Here is an 18,539-nt window from a genome sequence, read left to right as displayed (position 1 = left end):
TTCAAGACTTGTGCATGGACTTTCCACCATTATACTCCGGAGAGTGTCTGGCTTCTAAAGTCACGTGATAAATCGGGTGAGTGAACTCAGCACATTCGGGGAACTGTTAGTTGCTGAGCAATGATAAGAGGCCCAAACTGATGAATGTCAATGACATCCTCCGTAGGTAGTGGTTGGCAAGCACCATGTTTGACTAGTGTAGAAGCCAAGGCTCTGACCTCATGAGGGTTGGGGCTCGCGGAGGTTCCAATCCTGCTGCTTTGTAGGCTCTCAGTATAACAGCTCTGATCCACACGGGATACTTCTGTAGGTGTCTCAGTAGATATAGGGATGAATAGTCGTCTTCTAGACTTGGTACGTGCAATGTATATCTTCAATGCTCTGACTGGGCATAATGATAAGTCTTGCATATCATGAGGTACAAGGATTGAGGACAAGGCCAGCATGCAAAACTGTCTGTCCAGTTGCCCTGGCAGTTGATTTTTCGCAATAAAATCCAATCGTAGACCCAGATGAGCTGCTGTCTCTTGGTGACTTCCATCAAACTTCGTTCGACTAAAGTCTAGAGCATGAATTTCTTACATTCGTGCAGCTGTCGCTCCAAATAGAGGTCCAATCGAGCGGAATTAGAGTACGACATTTGGATCCCATGCTGGAGCACTAAATCTGCGCTGTTGATCTTCCAACTTGAAGGAGCGTAGTAGGTCAGCTTGGTCCCCGTTCCCATGGTGACGACTGAACTGAGAGCTGCCAGTTAAGTAGATAATGTGGAGCCTTTCAGACCTCTGGAATGACATAGATGGCATAGATAATGTGCTGTGTGAGGATGTGTCGCCTTCATCACCGAGAATCCTCTCTTCCTGGCGTAAGCCTCAAATCGTTTCCATTTGTCATTATATAGGGTGCGAGTGGATTTCCACAAGACTAAGGTGACTGCTTTTGCTGCTCTCGCCGAATATCCTCTGTGTTTTAAACAGGTCTTGATACAATCCATACCTGAAGTCAGAACGTAGATGCTTTGCTGTGCACCTGTTTAATGTGGGAGTGGACGAGAAGATTCTAAGTGTTGGAAACCAACGTCTCATTAGACAATATAGTGCAACCAAAATCAGTTGTAACCCCTTCGTTTGTTTGATTTTCTTGATGACTTTTGATAGCAGCTCTGGACGGACAAATGCAAAGGCATTTAGTCCTTCCCACGGGATGCTGAGAGCGTCTGTTGCCCAGGCTAAGGGATCTGGTACCGGTGACACAAAGGTTGTTGTCTGTTTGTTGAACCTTGTTGCAAATAATGCAACAACGAATGCCTGGCTGATTAGTTGAAACGCTTCCCGATGCAGCATCCATTCTGTTGGTGATGGATGAAAAAGACGAGATAGGGCATCTGCCATGATGTTGCAGGCTCCTGGTATGTGACATGCTTTTACTTGGAGGTTCAGACTGTCGACTAAGTTGAAAAGTTAAAACATCAGGTGTAGCAGAGATGGCGATCTCATTCAGCCTTGTTAGTTTATGTAAATAGCCACTGTTGAGTTGTCCGTGTATTTCATCAGTTGCTTGTCACTCAGTGATATCGACCAGTTATGGATAGCATGAATGACGGCTTTCATTTCCAAATGGAAAGACCCTGCGCAGACGTTTGATCGGCGAGTCTAACAAAGTAGAAGATTCAAGAAGCGCTGTAACGGACGCATCTGCAGTCTTCCTCTTCTGGTAATATCTTGCGCTGACGTGAGGACACCTAGTACACACTGCCATTGTCGAAGTGTCAATGGAGAGAGTAGTGCTTGCTTTATCATTTCTTGAATCTTGACCCACCAGTCCTCCGGGACTACAATCTGATTCAATGTAGTGATGAAACAAATCCCGAGGAACTTGAGATCTTGTTGAGGTTCCAATTCCGACTTCAGATGATTTACTAACCATCATAGTTGTGTTAGTAGCCTGATTGTGAAGTCTAACTGTAGTATGAGTTGATTTTTCTCTGGACGCGCTTGTATGCCGTCGTCCAGGTAGAAAGCTTTGCATAGCCCCCTCTGGTGTAGATAGTTGACGATGGGCTTGGATACTCGAGTAAATAGCCAAAGGGACGATGATATTCCAAATGGTAGGACCAGGAGTCTGTGCTGGCTTGATAATCTAGCCAGATTGGATGAGGAGTCCGAAGATATTCCAAATGGTAGGACCATCCACTGATAGTGCTGACCATTGAAAAGGTAGTGCAGATATTTCCTGGATCTTCGAATTGCGATATGTAGGTACGCATCTTGCAGGTCTATGCTGGCTAGATAATCTGCGGGTCGGATGAGGAGTCTTAGTTGAGGAAGATGTATCATCTTGAAGCATTCCCTTAGAAACTTCTTGTTGAATTCCTTCATGTTGTAAATGAGTCAGAATTTCTCTCTGAAATTCTTCTTCTGTACTAAGACGATTGGGGAGTAAATGCTGGGCATCATCTGTGGCTGTATTGCTGCTACCGCTCCCTTCTGCAACAGCGTTGATATGGCGTTGGTCAACTTGTCAAGTTGATTTTCTGCATAGATGATGGGAGCTGGTAGTCTTGTGAGCGGCGATGTATCTTGCAACGGAATCTTGTAGCTGTCTCGCAGAATATTCATGACGTAGTCATTGTTGAGAATTCACCAATTCTTCCAGTAGAGTTGAAGACGTCCACCCACTTGAGACGGTTGTACAGGAACGGCTGGGGGTGGAAGACAAAGTAGATTCAGACCCGCAGTAGTAGAGGCTAGATGTTAGGATGATCCTTCTTCTGAGTGACAAGTGCTGATAGGATCATTCTCTCTTCCTCATTGGCAGGATAGCTGAACTTTGTAATGAGAGTCTCGTTTATGGTTCTAGATCGAGCTAGGCCGAAGAATGTGCGTCGAGTTGAGCAAGCCTCTTGTTTTCTACCTTGTAGGATCTGCTGTGGGCTGTGCTGATTACCTTGTAACCTTCGTCTACATCTGGTGCTCTGTTGAAGGGCTCCATGTGATGAAGAGGGAAAGGACAAGCGCTGAATGACGGCACATGTTGTTGATGAAACTTGGTTTCTGACTTGAACGCAGTAGATAACGTCTCAGGGATCATAGATATGGGAGCTCTCGGCGGGAATGTTAACATATGGATGTAATCATTTTTCATCTTGTACTTGTTAAGTTCATTGGAGTCCTTACATGGTGAGACTAAGTCTAAGCCATCCGCGATTCACGACATGACTTCCGAGAAGACGACTCTCGGTGATGGGTATCTTCATCCCTCCTAGAGTGAGACGCATCAGCCGACCATGTGCGCGGGAAAGGGAGGCTACTCATGTATGAGTCTATACTTATGTCCGCTTCTTTCAGAAGGAAACTTCAAGGGATTTCAGGTATTCACCTACCTTCGCCAGGGAAGCCGAGATAAGCAATTAAGCATGAGTCAGGATAAGGACAAAATCTTTCATTTTTAACAGTCACATATAATAATGCTTCCCTAAAGATGATACCTAAGCAAACCACCCACAGATGAAATTTATAGCTTTCTGCGCACGCACGCAGACACGATCTAGTCACTGAAACAGCCACTTTTTTCACAGAAAAATAGGTATTAATTATAATCATGAAATACAGTGAACAGGAGCCCAGAGATCTTCTACCAGAGCTGTAGTAATGTAGATTTCATGCACACGCACGCACTCACACAGACATTACGTTTAATAACCATGAGGCATGTCAATAGAGGGTCTGGAAAATTGTCTTCTGGTTATTAAAGTGTATGTGTAATGCTATGAATAGTTGCTAATGCACTTTAAGTAACAACTGACGCTGGGAATTAAATGCAATATGCAGCTGATTTACCCAAGCTGAATCAGTTTTGTTGCATACATCCATTTCAGATGCATCATCTAAAAATAATTATGGAAACCACAACTAAACTGCTCAAGACACTAACCGGAATCGAGCTGTAAATTTCCTTAGCTTTTCCATCATCTTTCATCATGCGATAGCTGAACTCTGTCTCCACCAGACCTGGGCTTATTGACTGGAAAACACAATACATATCATATTTCTAAATAGAGGAGTAACCTAATTATGCTTTCAAGACAATTCCACAAGTTTAGTTATACTAATCATAACATTTGAAGATTTAGGGCAACATTTGAAACATTATTTCTCAGTTTTACATTAATGCAGCTGTATCTGTATCAAAGTTTCCTTGCCGTATTTTCAAAAACATCTTACAAATCCGAAATCATTGTCCTAAAATGAGCGTTTTCTTTCTTGACACTGTGTGGCATGTAAACGTATATAGTCGTTGTCAGAGGTAACTGAGATAGTAATATGTATCTTTACTTCGAAAATCTTCCAGTTTTTTTCTTTTCTTTTTTGTCTCTTATGCCCAAAATCTACATTTTTTTTTCCAACCAGTGCCCCTTTCGTTCCTAAGTGCTATGACTGTGGGACGGATGTCTATGTTCCAATAGGTGTTACGACAGTAGTAACTCTACGTTAGCTAAGGTCCATCTCTAGTGCAGGCTGCATGTGTTCTACACATATTTGCGGTGCCAAAATCAGAGAACTGAAATGGCAAATTGTAATGTCAGCAAGATTCCTATATAGATATGCTGTACTGAACCCAAACCATCCAATGGAAGGCCAGGTCATTTGTCTTGTGGCATGGCATGGTCGGACAATCAAGCCATCAAACTTCTCTCCCTGCATGGTCTAAATATCAAATATCTGTTGCCATTACTGAAAATTTATCAGTTACCAATGAAATTAATAAGTAACCTCTAGTAACACAGCATGGACCGTGTAAACTATTTTCACAGAGGGAAACTCATCATGGCGAGTCAACGTCATCTTTCCTCAACATATATAGACCATATGTTGTGTAATTTTATTTTAGCTTTCCTGCCGACTAGAAACACGATTTTACAATGCAGGAAGTATATTAGGAAAACATTCATTGAGAGCAGGTGAGCTATTCATGAGATATCTCATTACCGTTACACGGATCCCGCTTTTCAACTCTCTCAACTCTTGTCGGAGGCCTTCAGCTATTCCAGTTACAGCAAACTTTGTGGCAGAATAGAAGTGATAAGCACTGTTCCCTCTGACTTGATGACCCGAGATACTACAATGAGCGAATGAAACAAGAACAAGAAACAGCCATCACAACTGCAACTGCAACTGCACTCCTTTCGCATCATCACCAGTATTTCAGAACGTGAAACAGTCAAGAATTCTTGTAAGTAACTATTTAAACACAAATATATTTGCTAATATGTGCTTACTTTAGGAATGATATTCTAAACTGTAAAACGTCCAACAACTTATGCGGAATCAGATCTATGCAACAGTTCACAAATCTGTAATGTACGATCCCTGGCTGTACGACCCTGGCACTGAAAATACGACCCTGGCTCTGACTGTACCACCCTGACTATGAACGATCATGCCAATATCATTTGGGTGGATGAACAAACTTCTTCAAACATAGTCAAATATCAGGTTGACAATATCACCAAAATGATACCAGGACATTGACTGAAATCTTTACCGTTAGATGGAATCTAAATGGGAAAATTCATAAGAGGTGTGTAATGTAATGTTATAAGAAAATGAAATGTAATGTATGTAAATTGATGAAATATAGTGATTGCATACCTATCAAACGTCAAACTGCATAACCGAATAGCAATTTATCCTCATAAAGAATGAAGGATATCTGAAGAAGCTTCAGTGGGATTATGTATTTTTCAGTCATAGTGCTTTGACATTGTGTTACCTACCTGTTGAGCAGGATGATGTGGCCATCATCCACCTTCCTCTCCTGCATGGACTTGAAGGCCTCTCTGGTGCACATGCACAGGCCAAGAATATTCACCTGCAGCAGAATTCACTACGTTGAAACCCAGGTATGACATGACAGACAATACACATGGTGATCGGATATTCAACCTGTGCTTTGCCTTAAAGTAATTTAAGCCCCACTGTGATTTTAAACAAATCAGCACAGTGGAACCTTACATCACGATTGACCCATTAGGATCTGGTTTAGAAATGGTTTTCAGCAATCTATGCTTATTGTATCAGACGACAAACGGAATCGGGTGGTTAGACTCGTTAACTTGGTTGACACATGTCATCATACCCCAGGTGAGTAGATCGATGCTCATGCCATTGATCACCCGATTATCTGGACCAGATTCCATTATTTACAGTCCACCATCCACTGTAATATTGCAGAGTACGGCGTTAAACCGTCAACCAAACAAACAACCAACATCATCAAGGGAATGTGTCTCTGCAAAGCATTAAAGGCACACTACACTACAAAATAGTTGTGTTTTTCTCATTTACTCTCAATGACAAACATTTCTCTTGTTACGGTGAATAATCTGTCGTGAAAAAAGTGTAAGAAATCCCCTCAGAACCGGCAAAATACAACACTGAGAATTTTCAATAATTTGTATTCAGCAAAAACACAGCAAGATAAAAAAAAAGTACACAATACATTTTTCATGTACAATACAACTGAGTCAGTCCTAATGTAATGGGTCACAAATATAATGTCAACTCACCAAAATCTTACTGAGTGCCTATTACACTTCAAAATGCTGTAAAGCTAACAAAAGACCAAATGTCTCAAGTTGTAGAATAATTTCTTTGGTGCTTGTCAAATTTCTTGGAAAAATAACAAACTGGATGTTCCTGAATCATCCCCTTGAATCAAGACAGCACCTGCACCTACTTCACTTGCATCATTTTGCAATTTAAATGCTTTCATAAAATTTGGTGAATTTATGAGTATGGCTTTGACTTTTTCAAATGCAGTCTGACAACTGCTATCCCACTGAAATTTTACCTTTTCCCCAAAAAGGTTGGTAAGTGTTGACACAATATCTGAGGAATTTTGATAAAACTTTCTGTAACAGCCATACCCAAGAATCTCATGAGTTAGACTTAGGCACTGGAAAATGTACAATTGATTCCACTTCAGCATGAACTGACTGTACCTGACCGTGCCCTACAACATGCCCTAAAATTCAACTTATGCCTTCCCAAATTCACACTTGGCTAGGTTCACAGTCAGTTTTGCTTCAGACAGTCTTTCGAAGAAAGCACAAGCTCTTTTCAGATGGCCTTCCCACTGCATGTCATAATTGATGTCATCCATGTGAGCCTTGACACTGTCAAGACCAGACATCACATTGTTGACGAGTCTCTGGAACATCACTGGTGCATTCTTCAGACCAAATGGCATCACTTAGTATTGATACAGTCCATCTGGTGTAGCGAATGCCGATATTTTCTTTGCACAGTCTGTGAGTGGAACCTACCAGGAACCCTTCTTTGTACAGTCTGCAAGTGGAATCTACCAGAAGCCCTTAAGCAAGTCAAACTTACTGATATAGCTAGCTTGATCAGTGCAATTGTCCACTCTTGGAATAGGATAGAAATCAGTTCGTGAGAGTGCATTGACAGCTTTCATGTCAGCACAACAGTGCCAACCACCTCTACAACTCTCCAGGACAAGAACACATGTTGAACTCCACAAACTGTCACTGTGTTTAATAATGTCATTGTCCAGCTTGTGCTTTACTTCCTTCCGCAGAATTTCACGTTTCACTGGATCCATCCAATATGGATGTTGTTTTACAGGCACAGCATCACCTACATCTATATAATGGTTAACAACATCACTTCAACCAGGCACATCAGGAAATAAGTGAGAGAACTCATGAATCAAATCTGACATCTGAACTTTCTGCTCAGGGGATAAATGTGATAGTTTCTCATCAAGGTGAGCTAACACATCAGAATTTCTCAACTTTAGAGAAACATTATCATTAAGGTCATCAAATTTCACATTGATAACACCATCAATGTTGTCAACATGTTCACCATTGTCTTCAGTACAATCAGTAACTGGTAAGAGTGTTGCAAAACAATTGACCTGTTTGGTTTCTAACCTGTCATGATATTTCCTTATCATGTTTACATGACACAGCCTCTCTTGTTTACGATGGCCATTGAGCCATTGTTCCTTTCAATGTTTCAGTGGCCCGCGCACACTCCTACACACTGTGACCAAATACAACCTCAAAGAGGCTCAACTCTTAGCTTCCCTGAACTGACTCCCTGACAGCAAACAACAACAAATGCACACCCGCATCCCAGTCTTTCTCTGTCTGAAAAAGTGTTGATCATATTCTTCAAAGTTTGATGAAACCTCTCTCGAGACCCCTGTGACTGTGACTCTGGATGATAAGCACTAGAATTAACTTGCTTAATACCTAACTGGTACATAGCTTGTTGAAACACCTCAGACATAAAGTTTGAGCCCTGATCAGACTGAACAACATCTAGCAAACCAACTAAGGTGAAAAACTTCATCAAAACCTTGACAATCACAGATGCAACTATCCTACGAAATGGAACTGCTTCAGGAAATCTGGTTGAAGCACACATGATAGTAAGGAAATACTGAATACCAGACTTAGTCTTAGGTAGTGGACCAACACAATCAATAATGACTCTACTGAAAGGTTCTTCAAATGCCGGTATCCAGGGGAAGGAATTTTCTGATTTGGTTTTCCAACAACTTGGCATGCATGGCAGGTCTTACAAGATTCAGCCACATCTTGTATCAAACTGGGCCGAAAGAAATGTGCCAAAAAGTTGTGTTTACACCCAGATGACCTTCCATGGGACTTTCACGTGCCAATAAAAGAACATGTTTTCAAAATACTTCTGGTACCACAATTTGATGATACAGTTTTCATTCATTCTCCGCAGAAACATCCAGCGACCTCTATTTCCTCCTCAGAACACCATCCTTGTAGTAATTACAAACTGGAACCTTGCTAACCTCCTCAAAAGAAACAGCCTTACTAGCCAACTTCTGCACTTCAACACCCGCAACCTGCAAACTAATAACCTGCACTCTGGAAAGAATGTGATCAACACCTGGCAAACTATCTGACTTATCAAGAAGTCCTGAAGAGCTACTACTCTTTGAAGATAAGTCATCAGTCTCTACCTCACACAAAGAATGATCCATGAATGTACCTAACAAATCATTAAAGGAATCATTCAACAAAGAGGTCTTGGAAGAAATGGCTTTCGACATTGAACGAGTCACTGCACAAGAAGGAAAAGTACCCAGAAATTCATCCTCCAACTTTTCTGTACTAACTGAACTCTCCGACAAAACAGTGACAATTGGATCAGCACCAACTTTGGCCCCTATAAGATCATTACCAATCAACAAATCGACACCCAGAACAGGTAGATAGTCAAGGACACCAACTTTCACCTCACATGAAATCAGATCTGAAGTCAAATTCACAAAATGGAGAGGAGCAGAAGAATTGCCACCTGTACCCCGAAGCAAAACATCTGAGTTTGATGAAGACTGATCACAAAAAGGCAAAATGTATCTTCAGAGTCAGAGACTGAAAAAGTCCAGTATAACTCAATATAATATCGGGTCTTGGGGTAGAATTATCTCCCATAAGCGACACAGACACATTAGAAACAAAGGGCAAAAACACCTTCCAAACTACAGAATCTGTGGACTTACTCTCACAAACAAAACTCTCCTCAGAACCAACTGGAAAGAAAGGCTTAGGTGCGGTGGACACAAAAACATTAGGGGAACATGTAGCCTGATTTCTAAACTGGAGTTTGTAACATGCAGAAATCAAATGACCTGACTTCCTATAAGATGCACAAAGAGGATCAGAACCACTTGTAGTCATAGACTTAGACTAAAAAGTATGTGACTGCTTGCCACGAGAATTTGAACCTGTTCTAACACCCCTGTAACCTGCATGTCCTGAAGTCTTACCCAGGGAAGAGCCCTTTTGGGCCAGAAAACTTTGTATTACACGGAGACCTAAAAGAACTCTTGTGAGTCAAACAATAATCATCTGCCAACATTGCTGCCTTATGTAAATCAATCTTTTGTTCATCCAAATAAGTCTTAAGGTCAGAATGAACACTCTGCTTGAAATCTTCCATCAAAACTAACTGTCTCAAACCATCAAAATTTGTGACTTTTTTGGACCCGCATCACCCATCAAACAGTGTTTCCTTTTCTCGAGCAAACTCTACGAAAGTCTCACTGTCCCTTTTGTGAGCATATTTGTCTCTTGGTACCAGTCTAGCATGCCTTGCAATGTGAAAAGAGGAAGAAACTGAGGGCTGAGAAGGGTTTTCAAGCTTTTTCAGTGGAATTTCTCTGTCAACTTCCAAACTCTTCAATTCTAATTCCTTTTTGTTTCTGTCTCTTTCCATCTCTCTTTCTATTTCCTTCTCCATCGCAATTGTTTTCCTTTCCCTTTCTTCTTTTTCTCTTTCCTTCTCCAACTCAAACTTTTGCATTTCCATGTCATTCCTTTTCACTTCTTCTATTTTCTTCTTTTTGAATTTGTCACTGAATTTCAAGTTCCTTTATTTCCAATTGATCTGAACCTTCCTCTTGGAATATTTCCAAAACATCATGTTCAAAAACTCCTTCATCAATATAGTGATTCAACACAACTTTCAAAATGTGAAAGTTTCTCATTGCAGGTTTGGCATCAAGTTTGAGATGTGAAGAAATTTGCAATAAATCTGTGCAATTGACTGATTGTCTCAGAGTCAGGGGACAATACAAACTTCTCAAGTTCAAACACCATTTCGCTGGTTCCGCAATAAAGTTACTGCAAAACTGCTGAAATTTTAAATAAATTTCCCAAATGGTCTCAAATGTCAAATTAATTCTATCCTGGATGAGCCCCCAATTTTGTTATGGTGAATAACTTCACTTGACAAAAGGTGTAAGAAATCCCCTAAGAACCAGCAAAATACAATACTGAGAAGTCTGATAATTTCAGTAATTTGTATTCAGAAAAACCACAGCAGGATACAAATCTACACAATACAGGTTTCATGTACAATACCACTGAGTCAATTCTAATTTAATGGGTCACAAATATAATGTCAACTCACCAAAGTCTTATTGTGAGAGTGAGAAACAGTCTTACTTAATGCGACACAGCAAGCGGTCATGAAGCGGTTATGTAGACCAAGTGTTGACGGAGAGGCAGATTTATGTACTCCAGTTAATCCGGAGTCAACACAACAACCAGCCTTTATATACAAAGTCATTGGTTCTTGAATTTTCTAGCACATACGACCATCACCATCAACGTAGAATTCTCTAGTACTCTCCCAGAAGTAAACAATTAATTCAGGGAGGCAACTCTAGAGCACTTCCTTAAAAGCTTGCAGTCAAAATACTAAAAGTACTGAACATCCATGATACAAAATGTGACCCGTAACAACATTCACCCAAAACTTTAAACCCTGTGAGCCAAATAATAATTATTACTTAATCAATAATACAATTTACAGAAAATACACTCTCGCTACACTATCAGAGGATCAAAGGAGTCATCAGGTCTGTTGAAGTATGCACGTATGAGCTAAATCCCCAGGCAAGGTTTGTGTTGAACTTTTTTCTGATTTTAAGCTTCTAAGAAATTTTTTTGTGTGCCATCAAAATCTCTGTGTCTGTTGTTTCAACAAAGAACAACTACAAAAGAAAACCTACATCCACCATTTCCCTCCACTGGGGTGTACTTCCTGTCAACAGGAGTTCGTTATGGGCCAGACCTGCATTGTTGATGCACACATCCACTCCGCCAAGGTCAGGGTCGGCCTTGATCGTCTGGAACATTGCCAATACATCTTCTTCCTTGGATACATCACAACGAACTGCCTTGACCATGCCAGGTTCATTCTTCAGTTCAGCAGCTAGTGTCTGACAAACAGAAACATAGTTTTAATTTGACAGGTCATCATGCATCAGTCTAATAGATCCATTGCTCACATTTGCAAATACTTTTTATCATTCCAGCTCATCCATATCAACTATAGATTGATGAAATGGTTTCCACACCGTGGACTAAACATGAGTCTTGATTATAGACAAATATCCAGCATTGACAGTCAAGCAAACCTGCATTATCAGCTCTTTGAGTTTCTTGGAGAGTTAAAATTGGATTTGTTTAATATCTGTAATTTTGAGAGAGGTATCTATCAACAGCCTGTGTCAGCAGAGCCTAAAACTGAAACTCTTAATTTCTGCAAATATGATGCACAGTTACATGTATCCAGGGCAACTGTAATAGGTTGTTGATTTTCCCTGATTTAGCTAGACTAACAGCTAGTCTCTGAAATGAACATATTTTACTGAAAAAACGTTCATAGTGGAAAAAAATAATACATGAATAATGAAATGGAGCCTTGAGACTTTCTTCATCTAAAGCTAACGAAATCTAGACTTGCCACATTTTCTAGACTTGCGTGGGCTTTCTTGGATATACATACTTCATGGTCTGTACAACAGACTATGATTTAGCACACAACCGTGTTCATCATGAGAAATGTTTGTCCTCTCCGCAATTTAGCACACAATCGTGTTCATCATGAGAAATGTTTGTCCTCTTCCCAATTTAGCACACAACTGTGTTCATCATTAGAAACATTTGTCCTCTCCGCAATTAAACACACAACTGTGTTCATCATGAGAAACGTTTGTCCTCTTCGCAATTTAGCACACAACTGTGTTCATCATGAGAAACGTTTGTCCTCTCCGCAATTTAGCACACAATCATGTTCATCATGAGAAACGTTTGTCCTCTCCGCAATTTAGCACACAATCATGTTCATCATGAGAAGCCTTTGTCCTCTCCACAATTTAGCACACAATCGTGTTCATCATGAGAAACGTTTGTCCTCTTCGCAATCTAGCACACAACTGTGTTCATCATTAGAAACATTTGTCCTCTCCGCAATTTAGCACACAATCGTGTTCATCATGAGAAACGTTTGTCCTCTTCGCAATTTAGCACACAACTGTGTTCATCATGAGAAACGTTTGTCCTCTCCACAATTTAGCACACAATCGTGTTCATCATGAGAAACGTTTGTCCTCTCCGCAATTTAGCACACAATCATGTTCATCATGAGAAGCCTTTGTCCTCTCCACAATTTAGCACACAATCGTGTTCATCATGAGAAACGTTTGTCCTCTTCGCAATTTAGCACACAACAGTGTTCATCATGAGAAACGTTTGTCCTCTCCGCAATTTAGCACACAACAGTGTTCATCATGAGAAACGTTTGTCCTCTTCGCATAGAGGTAGGGGTGTATCATTTCAGCTCTAGTAATGAAGTACCATCGTGCTCCAACTGGATTTGATTTTATAATCATTGATACACATTTCAGAATTAATATTGGAGACTAAATATTAGTCTAGTCTTGTGGGCCCCAACATTTGAAGAAATATTGTTATTCACCTTCTTCATATCATTTTAAGTTACTTCTGGAGACACATCTTTAATATCTTCTGGCATCTAAATTTCCAGTTCATCTCGTCATCATTAAAACTTGTCAATCTCTTTCTCTGGCCTTTCAACGCATTTTCACAGGAAGCAATTCACATGAATTGAAAATGTACTGATTTATTACTCTTTTTTCTTCAATCCAGGAGACAATGTTCTTCATTTCAGTGGATAAACTTCACTTATTTGCATTCCAGCTCTTCATTTATAAAGGTGATTATCTACCGTAAAACTTATGTTAATCATTTTTTTTTATTCAGTCCAGTAGATAATGTCAGTCATTTACGTAGATAAAATGACACTAATACTACTTCCAGGTGTAGGTTACAAGCAAATATAACACAGTAGGTCAGGCACCATGTATTTACACCACTATGATATTCCTGAAAAATTGCTAAAAGCGGCACAAACCTCAACTCATGCACATCATGTATTTATCAATATTAAATCAACAGATGCTGAATGTTGACTGCTGTATTAGCCACACCTATTGCACGTGTATTAGTTTTCTGCATATTTATTGCACTAACTGAACATAGTTAGTGTCACAATCACTGAACTGACAGCAGAAAATGAGCAGATGTTCATTACTGTGGATAGTCGGAGAGACACACATAAACTACTCAAAAACAGAAACGCATAGGTAGAATTTTTCCATGTAACGGCCAAAAGTTATGATTACACAATGTCATTTAGAAAGCAGTCAAATGTAACATATGTTATATTTGGGATTACACTTTCTCCGTAAAGCTTTTGGCCGTGGGAGCCATGCCAACTAACACTTATCAGAGGGGTACACAAAGCCTGATGTCTAGACTACCAGTTGTCCGACTTTCAATTTTGTGCAAGTCGTGGTGGTTGCGCAGGTTAGGCAGCTGACTTTGTGTGCTGGCGATTAGGTGCCTGACTCTGAGGGTGTGGGTTCAAATCCCGGATGGGACTCAACTCAAAAGGTACTAGAATTTATCAAGAAAATGTAATCCCAAATATAACATATGTTACATTTGACCACTTTCTAAATGATGTTGTGTAACCATACTTATCTATGTATCCCCATTTAAAACATGTAACATTAATTGGTACTTAGCTTTGTTGTAGTAAGGCTGGCAATGAGACAAGTATTCACAGTAATGATAGATTTATTGAAGAAAACATCATATATAATCCCTGGTAGTGACTTAAGTAATCATAATTGCAGTTGTTGAATAGTTACAGATGGGGTAATACACATTGGTGCCAGTGTGACTCTTTATGCTAAAACTTGATTTGTGACTACTCTCTGACTAATTCATGATGCCATCACCAGGGTAAGCATTCTGCTGTGTCGTATGTGGCAGAATGAAACTTTAATTGTTTTCATTGAACATTTACCGATACATTAGTCATTGAAAACTTCATCAAGTGATTCATGTCTCTAAGTTTAACTATACGAATGTGCATTATATAATGCAAGTGGTTGCTTCAGAGTTATAAGTTTTGGTTATGTTTTAGATACATGGATAAGGGAAAGCCAAAGAGGAAGAACATTCTAAAGTCAATTATTTTTAAATGACTGTACACTTTGTTGTACAGTCACGTGACAGAAAGTTGTATATAAATGTTGATCACATCTCCTATCCTTAGTTAGTTTCTTAAGTACATGTCAAAAGTGTAACAGAATGTTCTCGTGGAGCTATAGTAGGTAGAGTGTTATATGTTTGAAACACAGGGAGCAAATCTGAGACTAATGTTGATACGTTTTTTCGGTTCTTTAGAATTAGCTTAAAACCAAATGTTGTGAGGAGACATCACTGAAAGGTGACAGGAACCATACACAAATTCACGTGAAAAAGACTTTGAAAAGATTTGGGAAATATTTAGTAAAAAACACATTGCAAAAAATGAAGAATTTCACTCACATTTCTCAAAATATTATCATTTATGAGATCATCTACGCACTATAATAAACTTTACACACCCACTTTGACAGACAGATAGATAGATAGAAGTTTAATAGGGGTAACATGGCCCATGTACACCATGTAAAATTTCTAAACTTGTATACCATTTCATAACTCACCTGTATTTTGTCGATGTTTCTTGCACAGCCCACCACCTTCATGCCATGCTTGACCAGTGCCTTGACCAGCCCCGCCCCGATACCGACCGAGGCCCCTGTCACTAGAGCTACATGTCCCGACCAACGCTCCATGCCGTTCGATTGTCAAATACGCGATGGAAGTTGAAACCCGGCATCCTCAGTTAAGGGACGTAACTCTCGCCTTCATGACCAAGAGGTTATGCAGTGACATTAAATGCATCTTGTATCTTGATACTGTTCTGAACTCCATTTGCATCAGTTGTGATATTGTTTGGATTCCTGCACATGTTGGTGTAGCTGGGAATGAAGCAGTTGACACACTTGCTAAGATTGCTTGCAACAGCCCACAGCCAGAAATTCACTCAATTATAAGCCCATTCCAAGAGATTACTGGTTTGTAATTTCATCGTCCATAAATGGCTCTTGGCAAAATACATGGGACAATGAAACTACTTGTAGACACATGTACTCTACGTGTCCTACAGTAAACAAACATTTTAAAAATTGGTCGCAGTTGTCGCAGAGATGAAGTTGTTTTACCTCGCCTCAGGCTAGGACATTGTGGATGAAAGGTACATAAAAGCATTTTAGATAAAGACATCTCTCCTCTGTGTGAAAACTGTAACTTACACTGCCAAGAAACAGTTCAACACTACCTCATTGAATGTCCAGCTCGTGCAAACCCACGTAAGGCTCTTAGAGACATTGTGCTTAACAGAACCAAAAGTAATTTTAAACTGAATGAAATGCGCTTCGTGATGATTTAACCTACCTACCTACCTACCTACCTACCTACCTACCTACCTACCTACCTACCTACCTAACTACCTACCTACCTACCTACCAAGATGTTTCTCTTGTGGCTGTCACCTGCCGTGAGCCGTGATGCGGTCCTATATATACATGTGTAGTCAAGACATCACCCTGCATTGGTGCCAGGCCGACACCTCCGCTGTCAATATCGCAGCTCTAAATGTTTAGCATAACCGTCGATTTCAGCAAATCGTTTACAAAACTATTTCGTCTTTAAGATGATTCTGGGATTATTTTTCGAAATTTACTTTTCGTGTTTTTCATATTTGAATAAAACAACAGACAGACAGACAGACAGACAGACAGACAGTTTATTCACTAATACTGGCCACATGACCTTTAGTACAATTGTGGTTGATTGTCAAATAAACAGTCACGTGTTACTATTCTTCTGAACAGCTTTCGTGGATTTTAAATACATGTTTTAAATACAAAGCAAGAGAACGCACACTATGCATAATTTGTGAGCTTAAAATTTTTGCCATTGACTGCTTACAACAGGTAATAGTTTTTAATTCTGGAAGGTACTTCAGCCTTAACTGTGCATATTTATCACACTTAAATAATATATGTAACTCATCTTCCAAATCACCTGAATTACAATTTGTGCAAACAGCATCTCTAAGTTCATGGCATTTTCTCTGACGGAACGAAGTAATTTTAAAACTGTGCAATGATATTCTAAATTTACACATTGCTCTTACAAGTGATTTGTCCTGAAGATTACGTATGTACATTTCAGTCTGAAATATTGATTTAATGGAACTATAGTGGCTGAGATAGGTGGAAGTACAGATAGATTCATGCCAAATTTGAATACATACATCTTTAAGTCTTTGTTTTTAATATTGACAAAACATATCATCATCACCAACACTTACGAACATCCAAACACGAGAAAAACCACATAGAAAAAGAAGGTGTCGAACATCTGAAGCCCAACACAGTTTTCCAATATCATCGAGCTTCTTTAACATACGGTAACAATGATAGGGATAGCGACAAATATCCATTTTGAGTAACTTTAACCAATACTTGATAACTCTTACTTGGCTAGAAACAAACAATGCGTAGCGGCCTGTATTCTCAGAAACGTCTTAAAATAAGTTAAATGAACTTTTTCAATAACTTCAAAGTACTTAACTCCCCAAATTTCGGAGCCATATAGGAGTATCGGCGATATTTTACAATCAAATATTGAACAAGCTGACGAAAAAGAAATGTATTTGTTTTGTCTGAATAACTTTAAAAGTGGCACAAATGCTTTATAAACCTGTGAGGCAAGCTTTTTGCATGCTGCAGACCAACTTAATCTTGATGAAAATATCAATCCAAGGTATTTATAATAAGTAACAGTTTTCAAAAGGGAGCAATATAATGTCAAGCTTTCGTATCTATTTATTATGCCACCATATCTAAATACAATAACATTGGTCTTATTTAAGTTTACAACAAGACAACATTTCTTCATGAAGCACTCCAGCACGTTTAACCGTTTTTGAAGACCGACGACTGTGTAATCAAACAAAACAATATCATCTGCAAAAAGCAATAACGTAATATCTTCAATTTCATCAGTCACAGAAATTCCACGTGAACAATCAGTGTGGATACAACTAGCTAATTCATTAATTAAGAAAATAAATAAAACAGGACTGAGAATACATCCTTGGCGAACACCCCTACTGGTAAAAAAACTGTGCGTGACACCAGACATTGTCTTAACACATGATTTCATCCGCGTATACATACTCTTAAGAGTGTGGTAAAATGTACCATAAAAACCTTTAATAAGTAGTCTATCTATAAAATCAAATGTTTTTTAAGTCAATAAATGCGCAGTAAAAGCGACCTTTTGGTTTACATAGATATTTTGTACAAAGAGACTGAAGGGTAAATATATATTATCTATTGTTGAATATTTTGGCCGAAATCCTGCTTGTGCTTCAGTAATAAGGTTGTTAACATCTCGCCATACCCAAAGTCTTCTTTCTGTTATGCTAGTGAACACGTTCCCAGATACATTTAAAAGTGAAATGCCCCTGTAGTTAGTAGGATCCGAAGGTGATCCTGATTTATATAGAGGTATAGTCATTCACAGATTCTAATGTGCCAGTGTCCATTATTTTATCAAACAAACATTTCAGGTGCGGAATAATAACATCAGCAGAACATAAGAACATTTCTGCAGGTAAACCGTCCGATCCAGGGGCTTTTCCTCTCTTTAAATCTTGAAATGCCTGCTTGATTTCCTCACAAGA

General features: G+C 39.4%; 1 protein-coding gene across 2 annotated transcripts in view; it reads right to left on the bottom strand.

The window, feature by feature from the left end:
- LOC137284980 (dehydrogenase/reductase SDR family member 11-like) overlaps positions 1 to 15,644 on the bottom strand; it is a 52,341-nt gene extending 36,697 nt beyond the window's left edge. For both annotated transcript variants that reach the window (XM_067817072.1, XM_067817071.1), the window contains exons 1-5: positions 15,445 to 15,644; positions 11,590 to 11,799; positions 5,777 to 5,871; positions 4,989 to 5,118; positions 3,934 to 4,023 (exon numbers count right to left, since the gene is read on the bottom strand). In XM_067817072.1, coding sequence (XP_067673173.1) covers positions 3,934 to 4,023; positions 4,989 to 5,118; positions 5,777 to 5,871; positions 11,590 to 11,799; positions 15,445 to 15,576 — 657 coding nt within the window. In that variant the 5' untranslated portion in view covers positions 15,577 to 15,644. The remainder of the gene's footprint in view (positions 1 to 3,933; positions 4,024 to 4,988; positions 5,119 to 5,776; positions 5,872 to 11,589; positions 11,800 to 15,444) is intronic.
- Between the last annotated feature and the right edge of the window lie 2,895 nt (positions 15,645 to 18,539).

This window comes from Haliotis asinina, chromosome 5 (genome assembly GCF_037392515.1).
Source record: "Haliotis asinina isolate JCU_RB_2024 chromosome 5, JCU_Hal_asi_v2, whole genome shotgun sequence".
NCBI lineage: Eukaryota > Metazoa > Mollusca > Gastropoda > Lepetellida > Haliotidae > Haliotis > Haliotis asinina.
Note: the sequence above shows the minus strand (reverse complement) of the source record. Positions and strands in the feature narration are given on the sequence as shown.